The sequence below is a fragment of the Amborella trichopoda genome, chromosome 2 (assembly GCF_054954075.1).
Source record: "Amborella trichopoda isolate Santa Cruz 75 chromosome 2, AtrichopodaSantaCruz75HAP2 v2.0, whole genome shotgun sequence".
NCBI classification, from domain to species: Eukaryota; Viridiplantae; Streptophyta; class Magnoliopsida; order Amborellales; family Amborellaceae; genus Amborella; species Amborella trichopoda.
The window spans coordinates 11889306-11916081 of record NC_142337.1 but is presented as its reverse complement, the minus strand read 5'-3'; the positions used below and the strand labels follow the sequence as shown (position 1 = coordinate 11916081).

General features: G+C 37.2%; 1 protein-coding gene and 1 pseudogene across 3 annotated transcripts; one reads left to right on the top strand and one right to left on the bottom strand.

Annotated features, from left to right (window-relative positions):
- The first annotated feature begins 1138 nt into the window (after window positions 1-1138).
- On the top strand, window positions 1139-5822 carry LOC18448017 (cytochrome P450 716B1-like; annotated as a pseudogene). Its single transcript, XR_016049165.1, has 4 exons — window positions 1139-1701; window positions 2013-2454; window positions 4961-5148; window positions 5521-5822. The product of XR_016049165.1 is annotated as a cytochrome P450 716B1-like (transcript).
- A 1400-nt stretch (window positions 5823-7222) lies between these two features.
- Window positions 7223-25225, bottom strand: LOC18448015 (inositol-1,4,5-trisphosphate 5-phosphatase). 2 transcript variants are annotated; one of them, XM_088858005.1, is made up of 7 exons: window positions 24842-25225; window positions 19672-22359; window positions 19073-19441; window positions 13279-13524; window positions 9380-9472; window positions 8660-8860; window positions 7223-7887 (listed from the first exon to the last, which is right to left on the bottom strand). In XM_088858005.1, the coding sequence occupies exons 2-7, from the start codon at window positions 19867-19869 to the stop codon at window positions 7672-7674; spliced, it is 1323 nt and encodes a 440-aa protein (XP_088714131.1). In that variant the 5' UTR covers window positions 19870-22359; window positions 24842-25225; the 3' UTR covers window positions 7223-7671. The 2 variants fall into 2 exon arrangements, with proteins under 2 accessions (XP_088714131.1, XP_006858155.1); XM_006858093.4 differs by having other exon boundaries at window positions 19672-19812.
- Between the last annotated feature and the right edge of the window lie 1551 nt (window positions 25226-26776).

Genomic DNA, 26776 nt, shown 5'->3' with positions numbered 1-26776 from the left:
AGAAGAAAGGACTTAAGTGTAAAACATAAAATTTACAAGATATAATTTGAATAGCAAAAAAGCATTTATGAAAATTTCCCTAGAAAATAATAAAACAACTAATAAAGAAAAAAAATTATATATAAGGTTGACACCTTAAGATGTAGAATCAACGTGCACCTCTAAAATCTTTCAAAAAAAATTGTTTATGTTGGAAAATATCTAATTCATCATCTTGACATTTAGAGGTATAGATATGGAGAAAAAAAGACATTAAATTAAAAACAATACACTTGCAACACATTATCTAGACTGTCCATTTTCATGTGTTTATAGATTTGTTTGATTTGAACTTTTTGGAGTTTGAAATTTTATAAATAGAAATAAAATAGATTTTCACATTAGCCTAAGAATTTTCAACACTAAAATTGCATCTCATAACAAAGTTTGGAGGTATACGATTGTTTAAGGTCAAACTTTATGCAAACCACACCCATTAATTAATTCATTAGTATGAAGTAGTGTATAATGTGATATGCATTACTATGAAGCTGTAAATTTTTGGATAGATAATGGGAAAGTAAACAATCCTAGTACTAAGGACAAGGGAAGCCCAAAGGAATCACTCCCCAAGAGATTCCCACCATCATAGAATTATATATTTGTTATATCCTAACCAAATTATCCATTGACCTAACCTCTCTCCTTCTTTTTTTAATATTAATTTAGGAACTGGATATAAAGAAAATTTTAGAGGCCTTGAGGCCCTTCCAGCTAACCCTTTTTTCTCAAGCAGTCATGGCCTAACCTTTTTCCTTTTTTTTTTTAAAAATGAATACATGGGATACAATTTGCAGGCCGCAGTGGAGTGAGTCCACCGGTCACATGAACATTGTTTTTGTTTTTTTTTTTTTTAAAAAAAAAGAAAAACATGAACATTGCCTTTGCTTTACTTTTTTAATCCAACAAATATCATTTAGCAGCTGATGTTGAAAAAGTAAGGGACCTATTTGGATATTTCTCAATATGTTGAGATTTCAGTTTCTTCCCAATAAGTGAGGTGATGCTTTCCTATGTGATCAGCATTCTCCTATAAAATAAGGCATCTTTCACCCCCTTTCTCTAAGAACTTGTTGGTTCATACTTTATATCATGGATGCATCAATCTTCTTGTAAAGAAGAGTGTTGCACCCCCTAACAATTGTTTGTTCATACTTCATACCATGGATGCATCAATTTTCTTGTCTCTCCTTCTCCTCGCCTCCCTACCCCTTCTTTCTTTTACTCATTGCGAGAAGAAGGTCGGAAAAGCTCCCTCCTAGTTCGCTCGGGATCCCCCTTGTGGGCGACAGCTTCGCACTTTTGCGAGCGATGAGAAATGATAGAGCTGAGAAATGGATCGAAGAGAAGATATGAAAACACGGGCCAATATTCAAGGTTACACTCTTTGGTTGCCTAACTGTGGTGCTCTCTGGCCCTTCAGCCAACAAATTCATCTTCACCGCGAAGGATGACACCTTCATTAACCAACAACCCAGGTCTATACAGAGGATATTGGGGGAGAGAACTCTGCTCGACGTAAGTGGTGAGGATCACAAGCGCTTAAGAAACGCATTGAGAGTGTTTTTGAGGCCAGAGGTGTTGAAGGAAGATGTTGGGAAGATGGAGAAGGAGGTCAGGCAACACTAAGAGAGGCACTGGGAAGGGAAACAAGAAGTCAAGGTAATGACATCTTAGGAATTGTAAGGGATCATAAGAGTTGCAGTTTTTCCAAAAAATAGTGAGCAGCTTCATTTGCATGAAGGGTATGTGCATGTGTTGCTAACAATCAAGGCCAGTTTTGTCAAAAAATTGGTCGTATTTCATTTTTTAATAGTTTTTCAATTTTTTGTTCCCTAATTTCTTAATTTTGTATTCACCTATTCACTAGGCGGGATCGACAATCCGGACCAGTTTTTCGGAGGGGCACCAGGCCACCAAGCCATGTTTTTAACCCTTGCTTACAATGAAATATGAAAATACTGGTTTTGCAGGTGGCGCCATTGATGAAGAGGCTCACATTTGAGATCATGTGCACACTTATTATAGGGGTTGAAGCTGGTCAGTGAGAGAACAACTAGTGAGTGATTTCCAAGCCATGATAGATGGGGTTTGGTCTGTGCCCTTGAATGTCCCATTCACTAGGTTCAACAGGAGCTTAAGGAGCAGCAATAAGGCTAGGAAAGTATTATCTGGTCTAGTAAGGGCCAAGAAACCTCAACTTGGGTTCAGGAAGTGAGCCTTTGCAGAGGGACCTCATTTTGTCTCTGGTCAGTATTAAGGATGAAGATGGTGCAGGGACACTGAGTGAGGAGGAGATCATTGATAATGTCATTCTTGTTATGGTGGCTGGCCATGACACTTCTTCCATCCTCATGACTTTGTTGGTTCGTCTTCTAGCTACGGATCCCCTTTTATATGCAGGAGTTTACAATGGTAAAAGAAGTGATCAAAAAATTAACTCGGCCAAGGTACTCAGGCTTTGGCCGAGACAATTTACTCAGGCTCAGTCCAATAACTCGCCCGAGTGCAACTCATTTTTTTTTAATAAAAAATGGAGATAAAATAATAGTCATATATTATGAGCGACGCTTTTTTATGTACTAAATAGTAAGCCGGTGTGTCGGTTATAATTCCCTGTATGAAAATGGACCTCTTTACAAGAGGTCTTGTGTTCCATTCCCAGTAAAAGTGATGTACAATAGTGGAATTTGACGGGGTAAAATTGATTCCTTACTAATAACTTGAACTAAAATTTTTATTCCGATACGAGTAAACTCAGACGAGTCTTAGAACTTTACTAAAACGTTGTACAACCGACTCGTCCAAAACTCGCCTCGCTAAAATTTATTCCTAGAAGAGTGACCTCGGACGAGTCTTAAAACTTCACTAAAACGTTGTGCAACCTACTTGCCCAAAACTCACCTCACCCATAGGGTGAGGCCGAGTTACTTGGCCAAGTCCGAGTGACCTCGGACGAGTCTTAGAACATTACTAAAACGTTGTGCAACCTACTCGCCCAAAACTCGCCTCGCCCATAGGGTGAGGCCGAGTTACTTGGCCAAGTCCGAGTGACCTCGGACGCGTCTTAGAATATTACTAAAACGTTCGGAGTCTTAGAATATTACTAAAACGTTGTGAGTCTTAGAATATTACTAAAACGTTGCGAGTCTTAGAATATTACTAAAACGTTGAGCAACCTACTCGCCCAAAACTCGCCTCGCCCATAGGGGAGGCCAACTTACTCGGCCAAGTTCGAGTGACCTCGGACGAGTCTTAAAACGATCTCGGACGAGTCTTAGAACATTACTAAAATGTTGTGCAACCTACTCACCTCGCCTACAGGGTGAGGTCGAGTTACTCGGCCAAGTCCGAGTGACCTCGGATGAGTCTTAGAACATTATTAAAACGTTGTGCAACCTACTCGCCTAAAACTTGCCTCGCTCATAGGGTGAGGCTGAGTTACTCGACCAAGTTTGAGTGACCTCAGAGGAGTCTTAGAACATTGGGTAAGAGTTTCTTGAAAACCAAGACGGGATTCATTTAAATAGGTGAGTTACTAGGCTAATAAAAGCCTTGTCCTTTCGCCATTTGTAAAACGGACCCGGTTTTTATGAGTCCCCCGACTCATAGTAGTTTCATGCGGACTCCCTTGAACACCCATTACTTGCACTGATCTTGAATCCAAATCCAAATTTGTAGTCCATAATCTCCACTATGATAATCATGAATGTAATACAATAATTTTTAAAAAAAAAATTGTTAGAATTTTGTCCTATCCATTGAATAGGAATCTTTAGTTGTGGATGTTAATCTTAAACATGGACATTTGTGATTGTGTAGGCTAGTGAGTCCCCCGACTCACAAAACACTTTTTCTTATAAAAAAAAAAAGATATGCAATTGGTAATTGGGCAGTGATATGGGCTATTGAGGCCCAAAACCACATTAAGGTGGCATTGGGCCTCCCCATATATCAATAGTTTAGTCTTTGCATTTTGACTAATATCACAATATTAATATTAAATATATTGTATAATATGAGACCATTCACCTTAATTACAAGCCCTTCACAAATAACCCTAACCATCTAATTCAAATTGGGTGGCTTGGGGTGTGTCACGAAATTTGAGAAAGTTTTTTTTTGAACTTTAAACCTAGTCAATGCCACACTTATATACACCTGATTTAAAATCTAATGGACAAAAATGACTGTGACCTCCTTATATCAGAAGTACATGGTCTCCATGTATACTCTTCCAATAGAGCAAATGGTTTGGGCTTGAGCCTCACCAGTCATTGATGGATTGAACAACTATTTTTTATCCCAATGTATAGAAAGGGCACATTTGGTTCGGTGTATAGCCGATCGATTGGGCAATTCAAGCATTCAAAAAACTGGTTTGGTTTGGTGTATAGACTGATTGGCAAATTGGACCGATTCTTTTATGTGAGGATTAGTTCAGAGAGAGAGAGAGAGACAGAGAGAGAGGAGTGGGGCTGGGTGGGGAATAAAAAAATATTGTGTGGGAGCTGGTGTTTCGATTCATCCGCATCATCTAGTTCCCTGATAGGTTCGCTCAATTTCCTGATGGAATTCAGCGAGTCCATAAGAATCGGATTGGTTCCCAATTCCAACAAGGAACATGTCGATTTGGACCGATTCCCTATCAAGAATGGTGATTCTTGATCTAGACTACCGGTTTTGAAACCATTAATCTAAATATTGCATTTCCATATTTGTTTTCTTGAAAGACTAGTTATTTTAGCATCTGGAAGAGCGGTTCCCGGATCAATGATCAAAACTCAAACATGCCCAAAGTGAATAGGACTGTGACCTTAGTAGACAAACTCACTAGATTTACGCTTTTGGCCTTGGGTCCTATGCTTTCTTTTTTATTCTCTTTCAACAAAACCTCCATGGCATAGTTGCAATATTGCAGAGCAAGTAGAAGTTGCACGTGCCAAAGTCTCTGATGAGCCTCTCACATGGGACGATCGGGGTAAGATGAAATACACATGGAGGCTTGCACTAGAGACACTAAGGATCATCCCTCCAATCTTTGGCAGCTTCAAGAAAGCAATGAGAGACATCCATTATGGGGGATACCTCATACCCAAAGGGTGGCAGGTCTCTATTCCTGCATGTGTAAATTTGCATATTTAAGGGTGGCACTTAAGAAAAGAGCTAGGCTTAATTGGTAAGCGCTTGATGATTTGCAACACTACATCCTAGACTCAATTCCTATCAAAGGTAGGGGCCCTCTCCCCACTGTCACGCCCAAAGAAAAGGTGGCACATGGGCCGGGTTAGCATGGCCCTAGCGTGGCCTTGGATCTTGTTCCCATAGGGCCAGACCGTGCTAGGCCAAAAAACCAAATGAATTAAAATCACAATTTGTGTTCTAGGCCCATTGCCAGTTATGCATATTGTTGGTTTTTGTTGGTGCAAGTCTTTTGGGTGACACAAATCTCTCTCTCATGAATAACTTTTGGTGGCACAGGTATTCTAGGTAGCATGCACTACACATATGGATGAGACAATCTTCAAAGAGCCCTCTAAATTTGATCCTATGCGCTCAGAGGGACAATGTCCTACAGTTCCCTATAGTTTTGTGGCTTTTGGTGTGGAGCAAGAATATGTCCAGGATATGACTTTGCAAGAGTAGAAACTTTGGTTGCCATTCATTATATAGTCACCAAGTATGATTGGACACTGGCTTGTCCCAATGAAGGAATCACTAGGGATCCCATGCCTGTTCCTCGCCTGGGACTGCCCATTCATCTAAAACCAAAGAAAATGTGACATGTGAATCATAACTAGGGCTTGATATTTCCAGGTGTCTGATTTGGATTCACCTAGTCTGACTAAGGTGATGCCCGAGTTGGATTGGGTTATGAACTTGGGCAATGTAGGGTTAAACAGAATTGTGAGAGCTGATGTTTCTTTCAGAGAGGCAGAATCAGTATGTCGAACAAGTTGGTGTGACTGTTGAGTTCTACGGTGGCAAACTCAATAGAATAAGTTATAGCGATCCTGCTAACGTGAAAAAATATGGTCCCTGAAAGTCTGAGAAAATCATACTCGGACTATGGAAGGAGAAATGACACGTTCCATACATCCAATTTTTACATCTCCCAGCTTATAGTTTTTGTGACCTTCGTTTACAAAGACCAATGGTCTTGGCACATCTCTAAACCAACAAAAAAATCACATCATTATGATACATAATATGTAAAATCATATATATTCTAAGCTCTGCTTCAAGGTAGAAATAAAGGTTTAAGAGCCACAGCTTATAAGTCTGTGTTTTCACATGTAATGGTTTGGACATTATATCAATCTTAAGAGCATATATGAGAAGCGTAAGCCATTGCCACCTCAGCCTTATGCTTGTGTAGTGAAAAATGACATTCAACTTGTACATGCATAATTTGCACCTTTGCAATGTGCAGTGATAGTTGCTTGAGTAATCCCAAAGCATTTCACAAGCGGAAGTTGCCATTGCCTGATGCTGGAAGTTGTCTTCAGTTTGTTGCACTTCCAAGAGAACGATTTATTCCAAGAAATATACAATAGCATCAGGTGGACTTTCCATCATCTTGGCAGATTGCTTATCCAGCTTATGTTCAGGATGAGAGAGTTCTTCATTCATTTTCTCCTTGTGTTTTACTTTTAAAATAAAATAAAAAATTACATGTATGTTTGAGGTTCCTAAACCTATGTTATTTGATTTACTTTATAGAGCTCTTCGTTTTGGACTGAAAAGGGAAGCACTTCAGTTCTTTAGAAGATTTCAGAGAAGTCTTGGAGTGTGTTTTTAACACTAAAAAATATGTATCGCTCACTACTTTTGTAAACTTCTTAATATAACAGCATATATGGAAAAGTCTTCAAGTGTATTTTTAAAAGTAAAAAATATGTATAGCTCACCACTTCTGTAAAGTTGTTAATAAAGGCATATCTTATAATCTACTGATTTATTTTTAGTGGAAATGTAATTGTTTTTTTTTTTTTTTGAAGACGTTAACCTTGTGGAAAAGTAATTGGTTTAGGAGTGGAAAAAGTCTCCATCATCCCTCATCTCAAATGTATCCTTGAGGTCATCTTACTCAACTTCGCCATGCTATTTATTATCTCCTGAAATTTTTTGTCTTTTTTGCAAGAATCAGTGGGACCTGAAATTGATGTCATCCACAAAAAAGTGCAATAATCCTTGACAAACTTTATTTTGAAGTAAAGAAATGACCCTTAACGCCCTTGTAACCATGATCAATTTGTTTCAATTACAGAAACTGCTCCAAAAATCCAAGAAAGCTGCACCTTCAGATACAGAACATTAGGTGTTACTAATACCTGATATGATCTCTGCAATGGGAATACAAGAAGGATCCAGTCGTCTTCTACCCAAAAGTCTACAATTGGAATCCAGCAACTAATGCTAACAATTTGCATTTACATTGGGCCTTAAATAGGCGGCATAAAGCTAATCTAAATGCCAAGTAAAGCAAGCTATACACAAACTGAACAAGGGAATATATATGACATCCTAATGGCAAATGGTAGTGTACTTGCTGTGCCAGTCCAATGGACTATGGTGTACCTACCCAAGCAATTCAAATATACACACACCACGAGAAAAAACAGATGCATATCAACATTCTCTGGACCTCTCGTACTCAGGCGGTAGTGAGGGGCACCTCTCGTTCATCTGTGCATAAGGTTGGAGTGTGTTGTACCCTGGCAATTCCATCCTATATTTCCCTAGAATTTGGCAAAATGGGAGCTTCACATCGTCGCCTTTGTTGCACCACTGAGGCAAGCGGCTTGTATCATTTTCGAAAAACTTCAGGATATATGCATCTTTTATCTGCAGAAAACCATGTTACAGATAAACATGTCTCATGCTACCACTTGTGATTCATATAATCCTTGCATAACCAGCAAACAGTAATAGTAAAAAAATGAAACAGTCCGAAACACTGGCATAAATCACATTCATGCTCTAAAAACTTGAAAATTTCAAGTGTCTGAATAATAGCATTTTTCCTTCTTGGTACAAAAGTGACAAAATGCCCCTCGATCAGATATGCACAATACCACAAGAATATATATTATTTTTAAATACTGGAGTGGTACCATGTATTCATATTACTCCAGCGATGGAAAAATACCAATGAAAACTTCAACTACTTTCCAAAAATACTTGAAACTATGATCTAATGCCCTGAGCCATGGACAGGTCATTTTTTAATTTTAAAATGACTACTGTACCCTCAAAGGATATTCAAATACCAGATATACATTTTTTAAAATACTAGGCAAGGGCAACATTTTCATGTTTTAAATGTCAAGTTCCTCGAGCACTTAAATGGGTTATGCATATGCCAGCTACCAACTTGATGATTTCCCAAAAATTAATAAAAGGGAAAAGAAGAATATCGTCTCTTTCTTCCCCAATAAAAGATATCTTAAGATCTTAAAATCTTAAAAAGAAATATAGGTCATTCATGACCAGCTAGCCAAATATCAAGACAGGTAACCCGAAAATCATGCTAATTGTTAAAAATTTCAACTTTCAATTAGAAAAAGTTCAAATTTCTTGGCAAACAAAATGACAACAGCTCTGTTAAATTACATACAGTGAATTCAGTAACTTGAATGGAGTCGGCAATTTGATCGAAAAGGCCAGCCTGCTTGTACATCTCAAGGACAAAGGCTACACATGAAGTCGATTTGCCGTCTGTGTAAAGCCAATCATCCTGTTCAGGAATTGTCAGCAGTTTGTCAAACGATAATCCCTGTCTCTCAGTTTCAACCAGGATTTCAGGCAGATCAAGGCCCTGTAAACAGAGTATAAGTGTATAAATTAAATACTTCTGCGGTTTTCCAAATTTGAAAGTCAATAAAATGTGCGTGCATGAGTGTGGGAGAGAGAGAGAGAGAGAGAGAGAGAGAGAGAGAGAGAGGGGTGGGCAGGGTGGATGGATATACGAAATTGGAAGCTCTATTCCTTAGTAAGTCGTGCAGGTCTATCACACTCTACTTCATAAAATAGCCAGGAGCATGAGTTTCATGCAGCGGCCAAGATCATTCTATCTGATATTTATTCAAAGTTTTGAAAAGCACAATAGTAAAGCATTTACTTGTACTAAGATGATGGATATACGAAATTGGAAGCTCTATTCCTTAGTAAGTCGTGCAGGTCTGTCACACACTACTTCATAAAATAGCCAGTAGCATGAGTTTCATGCAGCGGCCAAGATCATTCTATCTGATATTTATTCAAAGTTTTGAAAAGCACAATAGTAAAGCATTTACTTGTACTAATATGCTAGCAATGGATCATCTGGTCGAGTTACCTCAGTTCCAAGCCGCTTGTTTAGCGCTTCATTCCACATATTAGCAGCATATGCAGGCTGAATCTTATTCCACATTGTCATGACGGAAGCAACCTGCATACCATGCAAATGTTGTCACATGATTTCAGTTCCATTGCACAATAACTAGATTCAAAGTTGGAGCTTAAGGATAACCAATTCATAAAATACATTACAAAATCAAATTACCCAAAATGAAGGGATCCTCATAAAATTACGTTATGAAGAACAATTCATAAAAAAAAAAAGAAATAAGCAGCAAATTGTTTACTGATACATGTCAAAGCCTGAAATGTTGCCCGATCTATTGAACCCAAAACAAGATGAAATCATAGAAACACTTCCTGGGTACATGCCAGAATGCATAGAAATTATGATGTTCTCGTACAAGATTACATGTATGCTAAGCAACATCTCATGATCAATAACATAACCTTCGAAGATTGCAATATGTAAAATATCTCACTTATGCATGATATTTCCACAGTGCTCCTCAAGCAGAGTTAATGCATGCTAACTTGCTCATAAGTGTCAATGAATGCAGAACAACTTAATGAAAAGTGATGTGTTCCAGATATCCAGACTAAAAGAAGAATGTGCATGGACCATAGTGTACAACTAGCTAATGGGCCGTGCTTTGCATGATACACCAACTGAGAAATTAAATGAAAAAGAACCTGCGAATTATTTAATTTAAATAAGATATAATATACCAAGCTAATATTTAATTGGGAAAATGACGGCCCACCTCCTTAGCATAAATTTTAGCCTGGTTAGACGCTCTGGTCCACAGGCTCCTTTAAGTTTAAAAAATACGTCAAGAAACCCCCAAGAGGCCCCCTCTCCTATATCTGATGCATAAAAAGAAGTTCTTACAACTGTACAACCTAAGGAACTCATATGGTTGAACTCTCTCTTCCCTTTCTCTCTCCACCCTATTCTCTCTCTCTCTCTCTGCCCACCCTCCCCCCCCCCTCCCCTTTTCTATTCCTTCCCTCCCTCCTGATTCCAATGCCTCTTTTGCCGGAATATGACACATTCACCATCAATTGTTGATGGAGAATAGGAGCCAATAAATTTCAAAAAATGGTTTCATTTCCTTTTTGGTCAGAAAGCTTTAAGTAGAAGAATAGATGAAGCTTCCAAGTTATAGAGAGGATAAGGATAATGGAGATGCATCTCATGAGAACCGATAAAGTGTCAATAATAAAAGAAAAGAGTAGTGGGAAATCAAATTATGATTTGGCCAAAAAATTGCAAATTTTGGCCAAAAAAAACCCTAATCACCATATTGAAGCCAAAAAACATTCTGGATTTCTCATACCCCTTTTTGGTTCAAGAGGATTTCTCATACCCCGATGTGTTTGTCAGAATAATTTCTTCGTGTGCTTCTTTCCAGCAAATATCTCGCCTGAACTCCTATAACTCCATTCCTTCTCTTGGGGTATAGGAACTCAAGGTTTACTCACTTCTCAAAGAAAAAAAAGCTCAATTGGGACAGGAAAATTTGGCCATGTTTATGGAGTTGAGCTTCCTAATGGTGAACTGGTGATGATTAAGAATCTAAAGAAGAATTTTGGTAAGATGCAGCTTGGAAAAGGCTTAATGGCTGAAAGTGAAAAGTTGCCGAAAATCAGGCATATGAATATAGCTTCATCATTGGGTTTTTGTATTCAGAAGGAATGATGCTTCTTGTTTATGATTATTTTGCCAATGAAAGCTTAGAGAGATGGATTCTTAGTGGTGAACTTGGGTTGGGATACTAGGCTTCAAAATATAGGTGGGATAGCTGAAGTTTGGCGCTGGCAAGAACTGGGAGCTTTTAAAGAGAGGGGAACAGAGAAGAGCGTTGGGGATAGGGTTCACCCAAATTTTCTTGATTCAAATTGCTAATGAGGTGGAACATGATTGGTCTCCCTGGTTTTTCAGCGACACCTTGTCCTTTCAAGCACCAATTTTCCTAAATTTCTCACTGTAAACTGAAAAAGAAGAGAGGAATCTAGATTGAACCAATATGGAATTTCTGTATTAAGTAGGGGAAAAAAAAGTACCTCTAACATACCATAGATGGCAGAGGGGGCGATTCTACATTTGTCAAATTTGGATTCCATGTAAAATTATTCTATCTCCATCTAATTAGAAACACAAACACATGGCCATGAACTACAAAATAAACAATTTAGAACCTATGACAAGCATCAAATCAGAAACTTGATGCTAAGGATATCGGAATCTCGAGTCCATATATGAACGAATTTCGATTCCATAATAAGGTTCAATTCCAAATAAGTTAGAAACTCAATTCCCAAGAGCATGGAATCTTGATCCCGTATATGTAGGGATCTCGATTCCAATTGGGTCGAACCCCAATTCCTATAAACTAGGAATATCGTTTTCTATATTTTCCCTTATACAGACGTTGATTCCAGAAACAGGAATCTTCCAGCCAGCCACGATTCTGCTATTTCGATTTCTAAAACAATTTGGAATCTCAGGCATTTCCATTAACTATGGTTCACGGGTTATATGTGGACTTGAGGGTCTAAATGACCCTAAAGTTAAGGAGGATGGAGACTACGTCATTTTCTCTATTTACTATTACCTATGTATCCATTTAATTTTCTATGCCATTCTCATTTAATTAATCGTATTTAATTTTATTGCATATATTTTGAGTATTTTCATGTATTGTTTCACATACTTGACTAGTTTTTGAGAGAGGCTTCTAGTTGTTCTAACGAGATTTCTTTTTCCAGTAAGAATTCCTCTTTTAACTTGAATGGTGCCATAGAATTCCCATTTTCAAAGAATTCTTCTCTCTGTTTTTGGTAGGAATTCCTCTTTAAGGAAATATAAGAGAATAGTCTTGAAACAAAGTAAGCAAAGAAGAAGATAAAGAACTTCATCCAAAAAACAGAGCCAATCTGATCTTTACAGCAACGATATTGGCGTGCTGATTCTTGAGACAAGGAATACCTAGCCCATAATCTCATCAATGCTCGCTAGGAAGAGTTTCAGGTGTCAAGCAGTAGCATTGTGGCATGGCAATGACATACAAATATGCATCCATGGCATTTAATGAGGTGCAGCAGGCCAAGAAAAGGGTCCATAAACCTAAATTTCAATGAAAGGTCTTTTGAAAACCCTGACCTGTCAAGGAATGAGACTTATTTTATTTCTATTTTGGTGATTAGGAAAGGCCGAAAGGGAGCTAATTTAGAGAAGCTAAAGGAGTGGTGTACACAGTTTACAGGCTTGGTCTACATTTGCGACATCCATCCCCTCCAATTGAGGTGTCATTTTTCCTCTGTCTATTGCAAGTGTCATTTTTCTGTCCCCCACCACCTCCCCTTCCCCCTCTCTCTCCAAAATATGTCACATGCAAGTTCATATTTTCAATCAAAAAACTTAATCATACAAAGAAAAGACAAAAGAAAGAGAGCGTTATAACCTATAGACTTCAACAGTTTCATCATTATGGAAATTTGAGTTGCTTCTTGTCCAAGACTTCACTGTACATTGTTCTAGGTTGTTTCCTCTATATTAGTAAGTTACTCCTACAGAGTTTGAAAGTTTGTGTACATTCTTATTTGCATGTAATTCTCCATTGCGAATGTCGATCAAATGTAAGAATGAAGTCAGTCATTCAAGAAGTAAAACCAATGAAGCACAAGAACTTGTGAGCAAACACTAGCAAAATTCATAAAATTAATGCCTAAAAAGAAGTGGAGAAAAAGAACTCCGAAGTCTTAAGACTAAAAATTAGGGTATTGAAAGTTAACTCTATTGCTAGCATTGACATGTAAGTAAATTGCAAAACCAAAATGCATTAGCGAAGACGAGCCAATTATACACCAAAATCTATAGAGCAAAAGCAATACCAAGTGGGCATCCAAGGGTGGTGGGTAGTTATCTTCTATAGTATCTATCCAACTAAATATCATGTTGTGATAACCATACGGCTTTCCTAACATGCTTCGTGCATATTCCCAGGCTGCAGATTCGTTAAACTTAGCTCGCACATCAGGATGCAAAGGAAGCAATGCAATATGAGGATTAGAGTCATCCTTCGTTTGCTCAAACTCCCACCATTCCTCCCACGGCACAATGGCAATGATATCCTCACCCTAAAATTGATATTCAAGCACTATAGTAAGTGTATTATTCAAATTTCTTACAAAATTTAACAGCAATAGACATATAATTCACAATTAATTAGTTAGGCTGATACTGTAGAAAACAATTCAACCCAAATATCTATAACTAAAAAAGGAAAGGTAAAAGGCAAAAGGTTTCCTTTTTGCAGCAATGGTCACATTCAGATAACTCATGGTGTACTTGGGAAAGGGGTAAAAAATGCAGCATTGCACATGTGTAATACAGCATTGCCGGTCAACACTCGGGGTTTGGCAACCCCCAACCAAATCTTTGTGCCACATAACATGCCGCTTTTTAGCGGCAGCATGCAGTATTTCCAAAAAAGAGGTCCCAACCTCTTTTTCCTCTACTGTACAGATGTAACAGCACAATAATTAGGGGCAAAGATTTAACCCATTGAGAAAGAAGCCTGATTGTAGTAGCATGGCACATGACAAAACCTGTTACATAAACTAATAATTATTCTTGTGTTGACATTTAAGGTCACAATGGTATGTATTGCTATCAATTAATCCATAAGTGACATAGATCACACCTTCTTTTCCACATAAAATCGTTTGAGTGTTCCACAGCAACCAAATTGCAAGAAAAAAAAAATGGCGGCTGGAAATTGCACTATGCATGCATAAGACCCATACATGAAAAGAATAGCTCATTTATTCAATTGAACTGAAACCCACTTGCCCATTGTTCACCAATTGTGGAAGTCTTCATTTTAACTTTTATGACCCTAAAAGTTAAAGACAAGCATTCAAATGATGAACATGTATTATTGGCTCTGAATCATATGACATGCAATGTTAAAGTTCTCAATGTGCATCCATCTAGTTTATTTTAACTCCTATGCCGAGATAAAGGAAAGAATCTCTAACTTTAAGCCAGCTATCGCAATCAAAATGACTACTAGCACACAAATGTGCAAAGCATATCGAAAAAACCTGCTTAAGTTATAGATCTTTTTGTTAACGAACTGTACCTTCAGTTGCGCTAAAACATATGTACTATTGCAAGGCTTCTCCAGGAAAGACATGGAGAAATTGAGATAACATTTTCTACTTATCTACTGGACTTTGCAAGCATGATTAACTTGCATCAATATTTTGCAGTCACAATGATGAACAGACTGAGCCTGTTAGGAGCTCATGCATGCATCAAGTGAGGAGGATAAAATCTGGTGAAATTTATGCTATCTAGACCAAAAATGCTTAGATAAATAGTCCTTGCAGTCTTTTTCATTCCTGTATTTGAGTGGAAAGGCATGCAGCTTACGATTTCACGTCTTTTCAGCAAGATATTGAATATGCCATTGATGTTTATACTTTAAAACATTACAAATGAAATAATTAGGTCATTTCTCTAAAATTGTTAAAAACGACTCATTCCAATCTAGTCAATATACTTTCAACCTCACGAAATGATGCACTATCTTCATCATCAAAGCCTTAACACAATTATTGGGGTCAGCTACACGAATCATACTCCGCCATTATGCTCTATCAAGGGCCACACCCTCAGTAAGGCCATAAATCGCCATATCTTTTCTCTCTACTTTCATCCATGTCCTTTTGGGCCTTCCCCTGCCCTCTTAGAGTCCATTTGAACCAAATCGCACCTCTTAACCGGTGTTGTAGTGGGTTTACACTGCATATGGCCTGCCTACTTACATCTATTTTCCTGAATATTATTGCCTGTTCAAGTCATACTTAAGTTCCCTTAAATGTATTCATGTTAAATTCTATTTTTTCTTGACTTACTACTCATCTATCTCAACATCCTCATCTCAACTCACTCATCTTATAGGTCTGTAATTTCTTTGACCGCCAAACATTCCCTCTCATAAGCAAAGTTGGTCTCACAGTTGTTTTATAATGGAAAGTTGTGACAAAGTTTTCACTGGCTGCCAACCTAACACAACCCTCCTTAGGACCGGCATGACCGGCAAAGGGCCAGCAAGGTGGAGTTTTAATGACCTTCAAGAAGTTTTTAATTAGCCTCAAAGAACATATGTTCTTTTAAAAGAGGTATTCTGGCCATATTTCATTATTAAATTGGATACCTCAAAAATAACTCAAATAACTTTGTGCACCTTTATATGGAGCATTACAAGATACTTTGGCATATCTGTCCATTTTAGGGAAACCACAGCCTAACAAAATATAAGGGGAGCCACTAGTGTTTCAAAAATTGGTAGGTGGGTTCTAGGTGGCCTGGGGGGTCCAAGATGCCCAGCGCCTAGGCGGGCGCCCAAAACTTGGGCAGCCCAGTTGAATCCAAAGTCGGTCCATGTCCAATTAAAACTTAAAATTTACCAACCAACTAAATTACCAAACTAAAATTACCAAATAGTACCAAACCAATGGAACTACAAATCCACTATCCACAATACACAACCAAGAGAAAGAAAACAAAAATGAAAGTAATACTTGAAGACTTAAAAGAATCTTTAATAGTTCAATCAAAGTTCAAATTTAAATAATTATTCAACATTCATCATTCATCATCAGAAAAAGTAGGGTCAGCTGCATTTGCATCATATTCATCGGAGTCGTCATCCTCGTCAACGTATTGGCCATCCTCGTCCGTCTCTTCTGAATTTGCTTCTTCTTCTTCCTCTTCTTCCACCTTCATCCTCTGTGCAGAAGATCTAGTGGCCCTAGGATGGTCAAGCTGATGTTCCTGAAGTATCCATAACCATGTCCCACGTCAATCCTTCATGCCCCTCGGCCTTATCATCATCAACTAACCACTCCATAACATTGTCCATATTTTTTGATCTAATGAGGTCTCTCTTATATCTCTTAGCAAACTTATCCTTCAAGAATCGATTATACTTGACATAGACTAAGTCATTGAGCCTCTTTGATTCAAGCATGTTCTTTTTCTTTGTATGAATCTAACAAAATCAAATTAAACTAATTAAAATCTATGGTTCATGTATTATTAATACAATGATACAAATTATCGTTACGGCCTTATCCCTTCAAAAGTACTCCAACTACACCGATGTTGGCTCCACCAATTGGCTGCAAAGATATAGAATAAAATCATAAATAAATAATAGAATTATAAAATGAAGCTTGATTACTTGAACTTGATAAACTTAATAATAGTATTACTACCTTGATCAATTTTGGTCATTTGCCTCATCGCCATTGGACTGCCAAAAGACTTTAATGAGCGATTGTAATTTATCAACACATCGATTCTCATCATCATCAAAATTTTAGGCTATCTCTCTTTTGCATTTCTCCATAGCCTCATATATGTAGCCCATAGAAGCCTTGTCATTATGAACCATGCGAATGATTTTGACAACAGGAAAAAATACTTTAAGAGCGTCATTCACCCATCGCCAAAAAGCCTTAGAAAGGATAATATCTCTTACCTTCTTCCCAACCTGATCCTTAGACCACTTGCATGCTCTCCAGTCATCCGAGGTAAACATCTGCCTCAACTGCCCTCTCCTCGAATATATGTTATCTAGGCATAAGTACCAGGTCACAAATTTTGTGACCCCAAGTCTTACAATCTCTTTCTTCTTTGTAAATCTACGCATCATGCTAAGGGTGAGATGGTGGTTACAAATGAAATTTGTAAATGACTTGACCTTCTTCACTGCACCTGATATCTCGATTAAACAGCCAAGAGCCTCAAGCATGATGTCTATACAATGTGCTGCACATGGTGTCCAAAAGATTCTAAGATAAGTTATGCGCAACAAATTAGCTGCAGCAATATTAGGAACAACATTGTCTGTGACAACCTATACAACAAGATGCTCCCCAACCTCCTTGATTCCCTTATCTATAATTTGGAATATGTAATGGCCATCATGGATATGATCAGAGGCATCAATAGACCTCAAAAAAATAGTCCCTAAAGGACAATTCACAAGCAAATTCATCTGATTTCTTCTCTTCTTATCACTCCAAGCATCAATCATAATAGAAAACTCATACTGAGCCCATGCATCCTTCTTAACTTCTACAGCTTCCTTCGTGACACTCACCGTTTTTTCAAAAGAGGCTCTGAAAGCTCATATAGGGTTGGCGGTTTCATCCCAGGCTCAAATTAGCCAATTGCCTCTACCGCAGCATAGAAGTAGCTTAGGCGAGTGGTATTGAAAAGAATGTTCGCCTCATAAAACCATGTAGCAACATAAATCTCTCTCTTCATTCTTCATTTTATTTTCAATGGTGGTTTGCTTCTTTGTTTTCTCTACTGCAACCTCAGGATCAGGCCGAGGCAAAAAACTGTCCATAGGGCCTCTAACCCGAGGCTTCTTACTCCCAAAACCAGAACCAGAACTAGAAGCAATTACAACTCCCTTTACCTTTCCCCTAATAATGGATTATTCTACCTCTTGACATCCTTCCCCAATCCCATCCTTAGCACTATCATCATCATAATTGACCTAAACCCCAGACCTAATCTCTGCTATGGAGGCAAATCTCTCATCTTTTTTCATTTTTACCATACTAAAAAAATTGGTTATTTCCTCTTTAACAGATCAGGAGTCTTTTTACATGGGGCAACATCCCCCTTGATACCGGCAATATGTTTCTTGAACCGGTTTATGCCCCCTTTTGTATCCTTCTCACAAAACTTGAATCTTATGCAATTGTTATCATTAGGATCTGGGTTGTAGCTATATTTCCAATCGGGATCACCACTCCTATTAGATCCCGAATAAGACATCTCAAAAAAATATAACTTAATACAAGCAATAAAAAAAATCACTTACTTTGATTGCTCAATCTCCAAACTTCCACCTGAAAGATGCTTCTAAGGACTCAAAATCTTCTAAAAAGCCCAAAGTAGATTTATAAAACAACAAAACTTAAATCTAATATCAATGGGTGATGTTTCGATCAATTTCTCATAACTTTGAAAAACCCTTCGATCCAAAAAAATCACTCAAAAACTAGTTTTTTGGGGGCTTTCTCTCTCTAAAATGGGCTCTAATGAGTTTTAGGTTTCAAATGAACCTAAAACCCCCATTTTTGGCCCCTTAGTATAAAAAAAAAGGGACAAAAATTGCCCCCACCGAAAGCTTTTTCCGCCTCTGGGTGGGGCGCTAGACCTGGGCGCCCGCTCAGGAACCTCAGTTTTTTTTGAGCGCCCAGGCCCCCAAATCCGCCTAGGCAGACGCCCAGGTGCTGGACGGTCCGCTTTTTGAAACACTGGGAGCCACAGAATTTCATGTTTAAGTATATAGCAGGGTATGGCTAGGTCAATTATACATCGGAAGGACAACCTTGGCAACAATAAACCCTATGACTAGTACAAGGAAAAAAAAAAACTATGCCTGGTAACATCAAAAATTCCAAATGATGCATTGGTGCATTAATAGATTTCATAATAACTTAAATTCATGTCTTCATGCAAAATCATAAAGCAAAAAATAAATTGCACATCCTGATATATCAAAAATGAGATACATTCTTGTACATGAAATATATCTGCCCCTAAACACATTCTCTTCTTAAATGGAAAGCTAGGAATTAATAAGGAAACCTTTTCATTTTCATGTCCAGATTCCCCAACCCAAAGCTGCCCATCAGAGTCCTTCAAGCAAACTGATGTATGACCAGCGAAGGTCCCAGTTACCCACTTTTCCAAAGTTTCAAAACCTCCCCATCGCCCCCGAATTTTTGATATTGCCAAGAAATCCCCAGAATGAATGTCATTAATACTAATATTATTCGAAACCCATGGCTGAGGACGCTGCTCAAATGTCGCCCCCATATGCTTCTTGAGGAAAGCAATATTCGAACTCTCACCCCATCCAGTATTTGAAAATAGAGGCAGCACATCCCATAAAGCCATTAGGGTTCCCAACATCCCAGATTCCATGAGGAAAATAGATATTCCATTGTGTTTAACCTGGTAACATAGCAAAAATAGGACAATTTAATATCAGAAAACACATTGTAGAGAAGTGAAGTCATATAGCCACTTGACACACACACGCACACCCAAATTATAGAAAAATAAAATCATTAGCCCATTACACACTCATGCACACACACCAAAACACACACACACACACACACTCATACTTTACCCCAGCAACAACAGAGTTAAAATCAAAGAGTACAAAGCCATGACAATACATATTCAAGCTCAGCTTCATCCTCCCATTCTTTGATATCCAAGGTGTGCTCCCGAGCCAGAAAGTAGTAATCCCATGTTACTCGGTATGGAGTAGCAAATACATAGAGATCCATGCATGTCCAACTATGAGCTTTGCTAGTCTGGGAAGCAAACATATGAAATTTTGAAAGATTAATATTATTTGTAATGATGATCATGTAGAGAACCAGCACGTCAATGACAAAAAAATTATAAATATGTAGAGTTCTAGTGAATTCAAGATTCTAAATAAAGATGCCAAAATGCATGAAATCTGTCAACAGAAGCAATTTAAGTTACTATTTCAATAAGAATGCTAAGAGTATAATGCTTTAACAACAAGATAAGCTTCAAGTCATAACAGCGAAAATGAAATCCTGCCACGAATAAAGGAGTTTTCAATACAGATAATGCACTACAGATAAGCAAATCATCTGGATTATAGACTAATAATATACAGTATTCCCCAATATTATAAACGGCCCACAAAGTGGGACAAGGTTCAACATGTACCAGATCACTAGCTGCTCAGAACAAAACCACAAAAAAGCCAATTGAAATTACCCGTTGAATGGTCTCAGTCAAATGATTGGTTTTCTCCATTTGGAGTAAGCAATCTCACATCTCCTTGCCCATACAATACAAATATTTCCTCCGATTTCTTTGGGAGATTTTTCAATATTTTGGCCATCTTGTTCCCAGCAATTCATTTAGTTTTCTCAAATTAAAGTGAAAAATGAAGGACGTGAGGCATCTGAAAACCCTTGCTTTTTGTGTTATATATGCCTTAGTCCTGGAGTTGGAGGGGAAACCATACCGCCAAATTTCTATTTTTCTATCATTTCCAATTAGTGCCGATCCAAGAGAATGTCACTTGTTTTGGTTTGTTCACTGCTTGTCTCTACACAATCAATATGTCATTCATTTGAAAGAACTTAATTTTCAAGAATTTGGCATGTTGAAATTACAATTTTCCGAAGCTTTGGGGTTTCTTAATTTTTATTTTTTTTGTTGGTTGTATGTCATAATTTCATAACAGAATTCTGCTTGGCAGAGGTCACATGCAAGAAGTATAGAAGGAATAATCAAATATTAAAGCAGAATCCAATGTAACTGAACATACTCCAGAAAAACCATTTTGGGGTGGTTGAAACACATAGTAAGAGAAAACGTTACAATGGAAATTGAGGTATAAAGGAGTGTATAAAATGTGTCTTTTGTGTACAATATCAACATAAATTAGGAAACAAGGAGACCAAAACCAAAAGTGGCTAAATGTTGCCAATGAAATCGGAAATGATACCCATCCCTAAACATTGTGGCTCAGTTTGTTATGGCGAGCTCTTTTCCTCTGCAACCCATGCTTGATGCAGTCAGTGAAGGTCACTAGCCTTGCGTATGGACGCTATAACTTCCACAATGACAGGATGTGAATGTCAGAAAGAATATTAAGGTAGTCAATGGTTACACAGAAACATTCATGCAACACTAGGCTGCCACAAGGTTTTCTCTAACAACCAAATGATTGATCGATCACAGTAGTTGCAAATTAATTAATTTTTTTGGTTTCTTGCTCAAAAGTAGCCGTACATCTAAAATGTATAAATGTAGCATGTATGATAAAGATGCCAATAGAACATCAATGCAGCCAAAGAAGAGCCTGCAGGAAAAATTGTTCTCATAACCACTTGGTGCTCTACAACGACAAAAGGAAAAGTCAAAGAATGTAGCTGGGACCTAATTTACATTCTAGCAGCTGTACGTTTGAATTTTATAGATATATTGCGTAGGGTAAGATGCCTATGCAATACCAATGCACCACATTTCCTAATATGTACAAGCACACTATGATGTGTGTACTATCGATTTAATGATGCGAAACCACTCGAATAAAAGATGGAAAAAGCATAGCATTAGGGTGAGGTCTACAAGAAAATCACTTTATCATCACTCTACAAGCACAATTGTATGTTCAAAGCAGTACAATCATGTCGCACGACTCTCAGCGGCCACTGTATCAGATGAGAGAGAAGAATGCATTTCTTCTAAATAGCTTCGAAAAGGATATATTAGATGATGCCTTAATCTCAGTATACATAAAGAACTCTTCATGTATCCATCAATAACACACGGTTCAATAAAAAGTTGTTCAAATTTAGTGAAACGAAGTTGGACCCCATCAAGACAAGGGACCAATCTATGTATTGCATACCTAAGCTCTATCGTACAAGTACCGTGTCCTTCGTGGAATAGAAGTTTGAAAATGAATCTTCATGTAAAACATGAAACACAATTTCAAATTCAGACGAAAGATTTATATGCCCATAAAATTTCAATGGTACTGAGGTTTCATAAAAATCTGCATAAATATTGAAAGAGTATTTGATTAAACCGCATACATTCCGTACAAGGTCACAATCACCTTAGCTGATAGATGTGAAATCGGATGGTTGGGGGTGCGTTATTGACTGTGCTCAAAGTCCATACACTGGCACTGTTAACCATATAATTCACATCTGACAGTTAGGAATGATTCTGACCTCTTTTTTTTACAAGGTTACATAGGAATGGAACTTGAGACATTGTGCTATGAAAGCACAGCCTCTACTGTCTTGATCCAAGCGCCATTCTTGAATGATTCTGACCTTCTTGCAACAAAGCAAACAGTCCTACAGGATAGAATTCCATAAATACATTGTCTGTAATATTATTGGCAAGGTAACATGCCTAATTCACAAGAATTGAAATAAATACATGGTTCAGAAAGACATGGACTATTTCCTTCATCTCTCACAATTTGAAGTTCCTCAAGTATATGCATAACCCAATTAGGCAAGACTGCTAAGTCTACAAGACAAACAATAAACTGTTACTCGCCTATGTATTAAAAAATGATTAAATAGTGAATCTTAGGGGCTCTTGACTGGAACATTGCCTTTCTTTATCTTACACTGTCAGTTTGATAGGAGGAATGGAGATACCATGCAATGTGCATGGGGAATGGTTTAGTTACTCTTTTTTAATGTTTAATAGTGAGGAGGAAAGGGTGTAGCTTGGTTGAAGTGCATTGTGAAAGCTAACATGGTCATTCATCAATCTTTCCTTCAAATGACAGAGACAACATGGTTATTTTGCGCACATGAAGACCACTTAAACATATCCATAGATGTTGTAATTTGTGGTATCATTATTTACGGAAAAAGCATCAATCTTAATAAATCCAAATTACCATTGAAAATAATGGAAGAATCGCATAAATCTAGAAAATTATTTCAAAAAAGGTATACATGCGTGAAATTAATACAAAGGGAGGCCTAAATAATGACTAAAACTAAATTTGACACTCATGTGCTATCTACACATTAAAACCATGAGGTTTCCACAATGCTAGGTAAATCAATACTACAGGGATTTCACTTACTCTAGGTATCTGTGAGAAAGAGAAGTTATGTGAGTTGGACATCCATATCTATGTTTCTAGGCGTCTGTCCACATGCCATGGACACAGCATATATGCCTAACATTTACAAACTTGATACTGTTTCTCGACTGTTCTTTTAATTCAAATGCCATTTTGAAAGCACTAAATGTCACTTAAAATTGCTGTCCCCCCAAATCTCCACTCAAAAAATGATGTATGGACTTGTTGTATCTGAGAGGCCAATTTTGGAATTGGTGTTTATGACATGCACATCTGTGCTGGACACAGACATGTGCATGTGTCTTTATGACAACAGATAAAAGAAATACAAAGATCTTCCAGCAAAAACCATGCAGTCTGATACAGGTGCACTCATACATGCACAAAAGCAGTTAAGAACTTCACACTATAATCAAAACACTTAAAACTTTAGTATTAGAAAAGCAGGGCTCTAAAAGAAGAAGGAACTATGTCACCTGCTCAAGACATAGCTATGCGAGGTTGTACTTAAAAAAAAGGGGCGAAATAATGGAAAGGTCAAGCCAGGAGAGGGCAAATCATAGTCAGGCCAAGCCCTTGCACAAACCAAGTTTCATTGGTATTTTACAAGTTTTCCTCCTACAGTTGAGCCGACAGGAGTTGGTTGTCCGTCAATTTGTCATTTGTTTTCAGAGTATCGAAGTACTCGCTTCTACATAATAAAAAAGTCAAGATTAAGGGGAAAAATAAAGGAAAGGTCAAGCCAGGAGAGAGCAAATCATAGTCAGGCCAAGCCCTAGCACAAACCAACTTTCATTGGTAGTCTACAAGTTTTCCTCCTACAGTGGAGTCGACAGGGGTTGGTTATCAGTCAATTTGTCATTTGTTTTCAGAGTATTGAAGAATACTCTTCAACCTAATAGAAAGCTGAATTTAAGATCATCTGTACAACAGCTTATCACATAGTACAGGTATAAGACCTAAACTAGTCTATCAATACGAGAAAAAACATACAACTATATATCGCATTAATCAATTTCTTTTAGTGAATTATAGTCTATATTCTGAAAAAGCAATCATTCATACAGCATACAAGTTCAGATAATCAATACAATGATTACAAGACCACCAAATCAAATAGTCCACGAACCTAATTTCCCTCTGACAACTTAAAAACAAAACAAAAAGAAGAACAGAAAATTTACATAGAAACACAACCCAAAATTTGCTTATCTCTTGGATTCAGGAAACAAAAGATCCCCACAAAACTACAGGAAAACTCCAGTCACGGCACTGGTTGCCAGTTACGATAAATTTTTGTAGTAGAAAATTAGGCAGTTTGAAAGCAGCCCCATGAATCCAATCCAAACAAGATTAAAAAATTCAAGCCAAAAATACTCGACCAAAATTACAGTATCAAGTAATTTATCAAAAATAAAGGTACCCATAAAGTCAAATTGCCCCATTTTGTGAAACCACAAACAGATACAAGCCAAAAACCCATAACTTTAAAAATCCCCTCCAAAATTCAAAATATACAATGAAAGGCATGAGAAAACCACATAATTACAATCATGATGTTCAACTCCATAAATATTCAATAAAACTAGAATGACATTTCTCAAAATTAACAGAACAAAATCCCCAAACTAAATATTCAACAAAACCAAAATGAAATTTCTCAAAATTAACAGAACAAAATCCCCAAGGTAATAAAGAGCTCTAAATCAACAAGATTTCAGCGTTAAAACCTTGATATGGAGAGTTCCACCACCCCACTGGCTCCCATTCTCGTTCTTGAATTCCATCCACGCAGTGTTCTCATAGAAACAAGCGCCTTTCCACTCAACAGTGGCATTCGAGGAAGAAACTGCCCCAACAAAAGAAGGAAGAAGATCAATAGGACTTTTTAATCTGTTGAGAATAGGCCATGAAACCTGCCTTGGAAGCAGAGGCAAAACATCATTTGGTCTGAAGGGAACTTTCCATGCAAACCCAGTTGAGCAAAACAATAAGGACAAAAAAAGAGCCAGAACGGTTCTCGAGCGCCATGAACAAGCGCCCATATTCTACAGAGAGAGAAAGTGCATAGAGAGAGAGGACTCCGAGCAATTTGAGAGACGCTGAAGGTATTCGATTCTGCAAGGACAATGGATTGATTTTTTTAAACCTGTAATAAACTACTTCCCAAAATGCCCCGGTATGTGTCTGCAAAAAGACGAAGAAGCCCTAGTCCATTTAAGTATTTAAAGTTTAAAAAACGGATAGGTGACCCGGATCGGCTTCCAAAAAACCCATCCGGATCGGAGAATCGGTGATCTGGATCGAAAATCGGGTGAATCGGTCAGAATAAAGCTTAAAAAAAATCCAAAAAAATTATTAAAATTCATTATAAATATTATTTTTTAAGAATTCAATAAGAAATGAGGGTACTCCATTAAGAATTTTCATGTTTTTGAATGAATATGCGAATATTGATATATTCTTTCCCTGCATGAATCGCCATTCAGCATTTAATTTACATCACACAAAAGGATAAACATATAATTATCATGGAATAAATATATCAACATACATGGACTACAATAAAGCATAAAATTAGTAACATATGATCTAAAAATAAAATGATAGACGACGTTATTGTTCTTCTTGGTCACGCTGGTGCCATTGATTGAATTCATTTAACAATTCATTGATTCGATCTAAAAACGAATCATCGATATTAGCAGGCGTCTGACTATTCCCAAATCCCTGAGTGTTAATGTTTTGTTGTGTTCCCAATCTAAAATCCCCGAAGATTGTCCATCCTTCATGCTCACCTGCACTGTCGTACTCATCCCTACACTGTTGCTGTTGGGACTCGATATGTGAATAATATGACTGAGATAGGGTGGCCTTAAAATCATCATCTCTCTCATTTTCTCTTTGAATAATATGAATTAAAAAAAAAATAACAAATTTTCAAAAAAATCGATCATGGATTAAAAAAAAAAATCACAAATTTTCAAAAAATTCTATCATGGATTACAAAAAAAAATTCGATCATGGATTAAAAAACAAAAAATCACAAATTTTCAAAAAATTCAATCATGGATTACATAAAATTCGATCATGGAGTACATAAAATTCGATCTTGGATTACATAAAATTCGATCATGGATTACATAAAATTCGATCATGGATTACAAAAAAAACCAAACAAAAAAAAACAAAAAATTCAATCGTGGATTACAAAAAAAGAAAAAAACAATTCGATCATGGATTACAAAAAATTCAATCATGGATTACAAAAAACTCTATCATGGGTTACAAAAAAAGCAAAAAACAAAAAATTCAATCATGGATTACAAAAAAAAAAACAAACATTTTGATCATGGATTACAAAAAAAAAAACAAACATTTCGATCATGTATTACAAAACATTCGATCATGGATTACAAACAATTCTATCATGGGTTAAAAAAAAAAAAAAAAAAAATTCGATCATGGATTACAAGAAAAAAAAACAAACATTTCGATCATGGATTACAAAAAATTCGATCATGGATTACAAAAAATTCTATCATGGGTTACAAAAAAACAAAAAATTCGATCATGGATTAAAAAAAACAAAAACAATTCGATCATGGATTACAAAAAAAATCGATCAAGTATTACAAAAAAATCTATCATGGATTACAACAAAA